Genomic DNA, 8,375 nt, shown 5'->3' with positions numbered 1-8,375 from the left:
CTTCTTGACTCTGGATGAGAAGAGACCCATTGTTGCATCTAGATGGCCGCTTGCAAGCTTTTAAGATCCCAGTTGCTACTTGCCAAAGTAGGACGTGGAACAATGTTTTGTGTAGTATGTTATGCCGATTGAGCTTGATGTCCCCAATGACTATGGTCCCGAGCCCACAAGTCCAACTACTCACTCCCTCTGGGTAGCTGGCTGTGGCCAAGATGTGACTACAACCTTGTCCCTTGTCAGCTCTACTATACACTTGGGAATTCTTACAGAACATACCAATACACTTGTAGAAACATTGTCTGCCACCCCTATACATGGTCTTGGGCACACTCCCCCTGCATAGACATACCTAATAGTTCACCCTGTTGACTCATCTATCCACCTGTATAACCATGTTTGCTTTCATTGACAGTGCAGTACTATATGTGCAAAAGGGTTCATCTTTGTTTTTTGTACCTCCCATACACCTCTCTCTGTCTTCTTCTTCCTCAATGCCACTGTGTTGATCACTCACATTTGGCATTGCCCTTCTCTTCACCCAAATCAACACCTGTCTCTACCTATCTAACAGTGTTCCTTCCCCTCCCTCCCACCCCTGGTAACCAACAAAGAAAATTTTCTTCCATACATAAACCTTTCCTTGACTTTTTACAATAACAGACTAATACAATATTTGCCTTTCTGTGATTGACTTATTTCACTCAGCATCATGTCCTCCAAGTTCATGCACGTTATGTGGTGTTTTGCAGATTCTATGTTATTCTTTAGGGTTGCATAGTATTCCATTATATGTATGTACCATAGTTTGGTTATCCATTCTTCAGTTGATGAACACCTAAGTTGTTTCCATCTTTTGGCTATTGTAAATAGTACTGTGACAAACATGGGTGTGCATATATCTGTTCTTGTCCTGGCTCTCACTTCTTTAGGATCTAGTAATGGAATGGCCAGGTCAAATGGTATTTCTAATTCCAACTTTTTAAGGAATTGCTTTACTGCTTTTCACAGTGGTTGTATCATTTTATAGTCCCACCAGCAGTGTATGAAAGTCCCAATCTCTCTACATCCTCCCCAGTATTTGTTATTTTCTGTCTTGTTGAACTTTGTACTAGTGCTGGGGCAAGACTGACCAGCATCTCTTGAGGACTTCCTTTGCCAGGCTCCTTATAAAATGCTTTATATATGTTGTTTCATGTAATCTTCATGGCACCCTCATGGGATTTATATTATGATCCTGATGGAACAAAGAGGAAAACGAGGCCCAAAACATTTCTGTAACTTGCTCTAAGTTGTCTGGTTTATAAGTAATAGTGCCAAGATTCACACTCACATTTGACTGCAAAGTTCTTCCCCAAAGACTTACTGAGAAGAGTTTGTTACCTGCAGCCCCAAACTTCAGAGGAAAAGTGGGGGCATGAGGATAGCTTAGAGGAATAGATTTTTTCTTAAAATATTTTTTGAGTTCCTTTTGGTTTATATTTTAAAAATTACACCATCAATAACAATCTTGCATTGAATTAAACAATACAGAAATATATTCTCCCTTCGATTCTACCCCTAGAGGTAGTCACTGTTAACATTTTTTCAGTTATGTCCAGATTTTTTTTCCTATGCTGAAGTATATGTCAGTTTGCTTTTAAAAAAGATACCATGTTATGCATATTGTCTGCAGCTCTCTTTTTAGTATGTCTTGCATGTCATGTCGGATCACTACATGTAGATCTATCTTGCTCTTTTTAATGACTAAATAATCAATTGTATGAAAGAACTGAATCCATTCCTAATGCAGCATAGCATGTTATTATTATTTTTGTACTTAGCCTGGGCCTGGCTTCTGGTTCTTTCTCAATCTATGTCAGCTGTGGTGCTGAATAGGTTTCAGCAGAGCTTCCAGATTAAGACAGACCAGGAAGAAAGGCCCAGGGATCTACTTGTGGAAGTCAGACAATGAAAACCTTATGGATCACAATGATCTGATCCCTTTGTGCATGGGGTCACCATGAAATGGGGTCAACACAATTGCAGCTAACAACCTCAGTGAAAAGGAGAAATGCACCCTCCTTCTGTTGGCAGACTGTGACTGATTGCAAACTGGGCAAGGCTCCATGCTAGGTGCTTGTAGGATACTGTGGGGATCTAGCCCTCAAGGAAATTTCTGTCTATAAATGAAGATAAAACGTTTGCCAAATAACATTAATCCAACCTAGGATGTCAGAGATAGATAGGACGTTTTGATTACCAAGAAAAGGGAATGATTATTTCCAAGTACTTTTTAGGTGGGGTTGCACTGCGAGGGTGGAGGAGGTTGGGGTGAACTCATTGATGGGAGAGAGATGCCTCAGGGCCCGGTTTCTGTTCAGAGGGCAACAGTGATGACAAAGCTGTGGCCAAACGCTCCCTGGTGCTGAGGGTAAAGCTACTCCCATTGGTATTACCAGGCCTGCTCCCAGGGCTGCTGTGGCACTGCACCTGAGCCTGGGAGCTGGACTTCATGGCCAGGCTGCCCACTGCCGAGCTAGCTGGCTTTACCAAGCTCATTGTGACTGTGAGGTGGGTTGAGACGCATCACTCCCACACACACTCATGGGCAGAGCACACACAGACCCACCCACATCCTCCCTGAATTCTCCCTTTCACATATAAAGCTATTTTCTGGTCCTCCAGTCCCTACCACATTCTGTCTCCTGTTTTTTCATCCCTCTTGGGGTCTGAGCCAAGAATCTGGTTCCAAACACCCTCTTCGCTTCCCTCCTTTCCCAGCATGCAAAGGGCTAGCTATGTGAAACTTGGTTTGGGTCTCCTTAGGCCTCAGAGAGCTGACTGACTCAAAGCTACAGAGATGAAAAAGCCGTAAGCCTGGAGAGTGAGAGTGGGGAGGGGGCCAGCAAGAGGGGCCAAGGCCTGGGTTGCTCCCCAGTGAGGCTCACCATCTCAGACAGGGTCACCTCAACTTCAAGGACAACAGAAACTACACTTTAATCCCCTTTTCCAATGAATAAATGATCTTCCTTAGACAGAAACTCTAACTGAGGTAATGGGGGTACCAAGCAATACAGTGGAGGGGATTTGTTAATGCGTAAGCAGCAGGGGAGAGGACACTAGAATTTGATGCTGAAAATGGACGCTCTGCTTGTAGAAAAGGAAGACTTTTGAAGCTGAAGCAACAGGGAACGCTCACTCTTAAATCTATGCCCCTCTTCCCCTCCCCAGGGAAAGAACAGAGGACTCTGGAATCTATTTCAAATTCATTTATTTTTGACATTCACTTGGTTGCAACTCCAAGTTATCAAAGGTGCAGGGCAAGAAATCTGTAGCAGAAGTGACGTGGAGGTGGAGAGAAGACGGTGGAGGGAACTGTGTGTTCTACAGTCCTGTCTCCTTCTCTTCCTGTTTAGGGTGCAGTTTGAGAAAAGTGTACAAATTGTGTCCCTTAGTACAAACTCCACAACTAAAAAAGTACAGTGCAGTTGAGTGGGATGAGCTTCCCTCCCCACAGTTCCAGCCTCCACAGCTAGTGAGGTGGGCAGGGGATCGTGAGCCTGGGTCGCAGCCTGTGCCCTGTGGCAGTGGGGCTGTGCAGGGAAGAGCCTAGCCCACCATCTCTCCAATGCCCCACACACAGATTTTACTTTTTGGTTGACAGGATGTAGGCTGAGAAAGCTTTAGGCAGAGATGGGATTGTACAAACTGATTTGTACTCAGAGACCCTCACAGGTCAGGGACAAGAAGCATGTGATACAGTTAATGGGATTGCCTTGATTTTTCCAAAGGTGGGCAGGTAAGATGACATTGTTATTTTTGATGAGGAGGGACGTGGCTGCTGTGGTTCACTGCCTGTGGGAGCAAGACACTGGACTGGCCCTCAGACAGAAAGGATGACTGCCAGACTCAGCAGCTCATGTCAAGGAGATGTACTTGGCCCAGTGAGGGCTGCGGTGGTATGGGGTGTGTGAAAGCTGCTGTCCTCTGCTGCCCCCTCTGGACTTAGATTTCACTACTTCCCCTTCTTGGACAAGCGTTACCATCTGAAGCCATTCAGTAGGAGGGTCAAACATGTTTGTCTTCTCTGACAGTTAAAATGGTTTTGCCTGCTACTCTTGTATTTCACTGTGGACTTTCACTCAGCTAACATCCCTGCACACAGGACCAGATAGTTGGAAAATATATCCAGTCCCTGCCAGTATTATGGCAAGAGTGAGTGTCACTGTAGATCTCTCAGATAAGTTAGGGCTTTGTGACGCACTAAAGGGCCCTTAGAGTCCCTCTGGACAAGCCTCATTTCACTGAGAATATATAGAGCCTTAGGATAAGTGGCCTTAGAGCTACTGAGTGACTGAAATATGACCAGAGCCCAGGTCCTCTGACTCACATGCCAAACTCACTGCCATTGAGTTGATTCGACTCATAGTGACCCCCTTTAGGTTTCCAAGGCTGTAAATCTTTACGGAAGTAGATTGCCCAGTCTTCCTTCCACAGAGTGGCTGGTAGGTTTGAACTGCCAACCTTCTGGTTAGCAGCCAGCAGCCCTGAATTAAAGACTGAGATGCAGTGTCAGACACCCTGAACAGAGTGATGTAAAAGGTGTGGATTCCTTCTCCCTCCCCACTCCCTCAAATGCTCCCTGTTCTTTGTTAATGGTAGAGATTCCAGCTGAAGAGGCAGCTCCTTTCCTACCTGGTCCCTAGCAGCATTCAGATTTAGGAGTGGGTGGGAGGGTTGGGATATCCTGAGAATAGGGAAGACAGCAACTCCTTACCACAGAGGCATCTGGAAAACTCATTACGTGCATGCATTAACTCAAAACCACAAGGCCACTGCTGAGTTATAAGTGAGAAATGGGAGTGAAATCCTTCCAGTGTATAGAAGCAAGGGCTGCTGCCTCTGGTGGAAATGAAGTGGGCTACGGCTTCAAGGGCAGATGCTCAGTAGAAAGCCTGGCCTCTGGAGGGGCTAATGTGGCTTCAGCGGCTGTAGCAATGCCCCAGGAAGCTTCTGGCTCTTCCTGTACCAGCCAGCAAGTTGCTACAGGAATCGGTCACCTTATCCATCTTTTTGTTGGTGCTGACTGCAGGTCAGATTTTTCTTTATAGTTGAGATCCTTTCACTTTGCAGCTCTTGAGGGTGGCAAAGTCCTCAGTGTCTGCTGGTGTTGTGCCTATGTGTGTGTGCATGCCTTCACAGGTCTGCATCCTGCACACCTCACATTGTGGTGGGTCCAAGAGACAATCCGCAAGATCTCAATCACCAAGCTACTAAAACTCTGGTAACGAAACTTGAAAAAGTTCTCCAGCAGGGGGCAGCTGGTTCCCAAGAAAGAGAAAGGGGACTTTGGGGAGACAGGGTTAGATAATCACTTTTTGGTGCAGCCTCCACAAATAACCTTATGTCATCCACTGCCATTGAGTATAATTCCAACTCATAGTGCCCTATACGACAGGAAAGAACTGCCCCATAGGGTTTCCAAGGCTGTAACTCTTTATAGAAGCAGACTGCCTCATTTTTCTCCCATGGAGCTGTACGTGGTCAGCCATGGACTTGATAAAGTCAACTTGACATGTTCCGTGAGGAAGGGAGCAGATATATACGTGGTGGGTTGGGAATCGATATCCTATTGGTACAGCTACAGTGACTGTAGTACCTGTGATAACCAAAGTACAAAGCAACTCGATTGTAAATTAGCTCTCAGATTTCTTTTAGCAAAGAGAGGTCCCTTTAACATACCTTCCCCTCCCTTCTCAGATTCTGGAATGTTTTAATTCTCAACTCTTTCCTTGCCTTTTGTCCCCCTTACTTCTAGGCATGATCATTTAATCTCTCAAGGACTCATGGAATCCTTTAGAACCACTGCTTAGCTTTCCCTGCCGCTGCTCTTCTCACGGTCACGTAAAGCCAGAAGACGGGGCGTAGCAGTGCTGGGATTGACCAGAGGAATGTTCCAACAGATGAAGTGGCAGAGGTGCAAATTTCACCTTTCAGGCCCTCATATCTAGGACACAGGGTTGGAGCCAGGCTCTGCCCTAGTTTTCAACGCACTCTACACTTTGAATTTTTGTGAACCTTCCACTGTGGGGCAAGAAAAGCCAAAGACACCAGGGAGTCCTTGTGGAACTGGCAGGGGGTAATCCGCTGCCCACATTGCCCCTGCCGGGGCAGCTGCATTGGTGGGTGTGTGGGTGGGGGTGAAAAGGGTTACACGTCTGTACTAATAGCCCTTGGATTGGTGAAGGCCTCATGGCCAGAGCCTGGCCAGGTCACCGGGTAACTCTGGGGCACTGCCATTTTGAGGGGTGGGGGTCCCCCCTCCTTGTAGTATGTGGGAGCAAAGGAGAGCCTCTCGCCTCCTCCCCCATTGGGCACCATGTCAGCTGTCCGTATGTAAAAGGGGGAGCTGTATGGGGAGCAGGTGGTGCAGTGGCTGCCCGATGCCCCGCATGGCTGGCTGCAGGGCTCGCCGGCAAGAGGCACCAGGCTGCCTCGGCCTTCCAGGGCTTGGGAGCTGCAGGCGTTGCAGGTGGGGCCTCTGGGGTGCACAGAGAGGTCGTGCCCCTCCTCCTCCTCGTCGTCTGCATCCTCAGCTCCACTCTTCTTGCAGCAGTAATACTGGAGGGAGAGGGGAGAAGGATGCCTGAGAGGGGGATGATGCGCCTCTTAGCCCCAGTGCACTCCTGAGTGTGCACAGGTCCTACGCCTCCTTGTTCCATCAAGTAACCTGTTGGTGCTGGGGATAAAACGGAACACCAGGAGCCCGTGTTCTATAAGAAAATATTCCGAGATCTGCAAGACCAGCAAAACTATTGCCATTGAGTCGATTCCAACTCATGGTGACCCCACGTGTGCAGAGCACAACTGGGCTCCACAGGGTTTTCAAGGCTGTGATCCTTCGGAAGCAGATCACCAGCCTCTTCCTCAGGGGTGCCTCCGGCTGGGCTGAAACCACCAATCTTTTGGTTAGTAGTGGTGCGCTTAACCCTTTGTCCCACCCAGGGACTCCCTGTAAGACCAGCATTTCTTTCTTGTTTCCTTCCCCTTACTTCCCAGTGTATTAACTCTAGACCATGACAGAGGGAGTCGGGGACAGAGGGACTTACAAATCATAATGAGGATAGGGTTGGGGGTGGCTGGGAGCTGCTTTCAAACTATCTGGGATGGTGTCCTTCTCACCATACCTGAAGCCTCACTGAGTGTAGGCAACATACTATAATGATACCATAGACACAACGTGATGACCCAGTATCTCCTATGCACACTTTCTTTGGGTATCCTGAAGTGTGCAGAGTGTGGGAGGACACAGCTCCCCTCGGACCACCCCAACTCTCAGCCTCCTTGACTTACACCTCTTAGTTTCCATGACTTTGGGCTTTGTTACCCCTGAAGTGGGTCTCCAGTTTCTGCCCCCATAATGGTTTGCTGGTGGTTTGGTAGCCTTTGGCTTTGGGCCCGGGGACTGACCTGGAGCCGACAGTAGCACAGGACAGCAATGATGCAGAGCAGGATCACCGTAGCTAGGATTCCGCCAGTGATCACAACCGTTCCTGCTGTCATCCGCCCGGTGCCCCATCAAACTCTGCAAAGAATGTGCGCACAGGGTGAGGAGCAGCAAGCCTGCCAATGGGCACTGGGGCAGGAGCCCTCTCGTAGCTCTCTGCATGGCTGCAGCAGAGGGATCTGAGGGCAGCTAGAGCAGGGAGGGCCCCAAGTACTGGGCTCCAGGGACTTCGAGAACACAGAGCTGGCTGTCCCTTCATGCCTGAGCCAGACTAAGCAGGGAGTATGTGTGTATGTGTGGGCGGGGGCAGTTTTATGGCTGCAGGAGGGAAGAGGGGAGGCAGAGTCCCAACTGGAGCTGTAATTCTGCTTCTGTTTCTGTGCAGTTCCAAAAGGTTCCTATCGTCTTTTTCCTTTCTTCCTCTTCTTCCCCATTCTCTCTCCTTACGTCCTGTCCTTCTTAACCCCTCATGGTTTCAAGACACAGAGAATAACAGCTTCTGTTTATGGAGAGCTGAGTCTATGCCAGGCACTGCATCACATGTTCTCCTGCATTATCTCATTTAATCCTCACAATAACCTTTAGGGATAGCTATTAATTATCCTTATTTACACATGAGGAAACTGGAGGCTTAGACTGATTCAGCTGGGATTCCAGCCAGCTGGTTCATCCCAAAGGCCATGCTCTTAAGCACTTCTAAGCATAAACACCAATGGCCCCTGGACCCTTGGCTCCGGGTGGAGGGCACAAGGCCAAAATCTCAAACATTCTACCTGGTTCTGTCTTGGCTCAGCACATGCTCCTTTTGGGGTTTGTCTCCTCTCCTTTAAACTGTCATGGAAAACAAGGGCAAGGCAAGTCCGGAGGGCTCTGGTGGGCAGCATTCTGG

At 48.0% G+C, this 8,375-nt stretch overlaps 1 protein-coding gene across 1 annotated transcript; it reads right to left on the bottom strand.

Moving 5' to 3' along the window:
• Positions 1 to 6,189: 6,189 nt before the first annotated feature.
• On the bottom strand, positions 6,190 to 7,542 carry FAM163A (family with sequence similarity 163 member A). The gene is made up of 2 exons (XM_007937633.1): positions 7,450 to 7,542; positions 6,190 to 6,600 (listed from the first exon to the last, which is right to left on the bottom strand). The coding sequence occupies exons 1-2, from the start codon at positions 7,540 to 7,542 to the stop codon at positions 6,190 to 6,192; spliced, it is 504 nt and encodes a 167-aa protein (XP_007935824.1).
• Between the last annotated feature and the right edge of the window lie 833 nt (positions 7,543 to 8,375).

This window comes from Orycteropus afer, unplaced genomic scaffold (genome assembly GCF_000298275.1).
Source record: "Orycteropus afer afer isolate SDZICR_OR568_19922 unplaced genomic scaffold, OryAfe1.0 scaffold00043, whole genome shotgun sequence".
Taxonomy (NCBI): Eukaryota; Metazoa; Chordata; class Mammalia; order Tubulidentata; family Orycteropodidae; genus Orycteropus; species Orycteropus afer.
Note: the sequence above shows the minus strand (reverse complement) of the source record. Positions and strands in the feature narration are given on the sequence as shown.

Bases quoted from the DNA above. Each gene is read 5' to 3' on its own strand.
- FAM163A (XM_007937633.1), bottom strand. From the start codon at position 7,542: ATGACAGCAGGAACGGTTGTGATCACTGGCGGAATCCTAGCTACGGTG. The intron at 6,601-7,449 runs GTCAGTCCCCGG...CTCTCCCTCCAG, and splicing joins TGTGCTACTGTCGGCTCCAG to TATTACTGCTGCAAGAAGAG.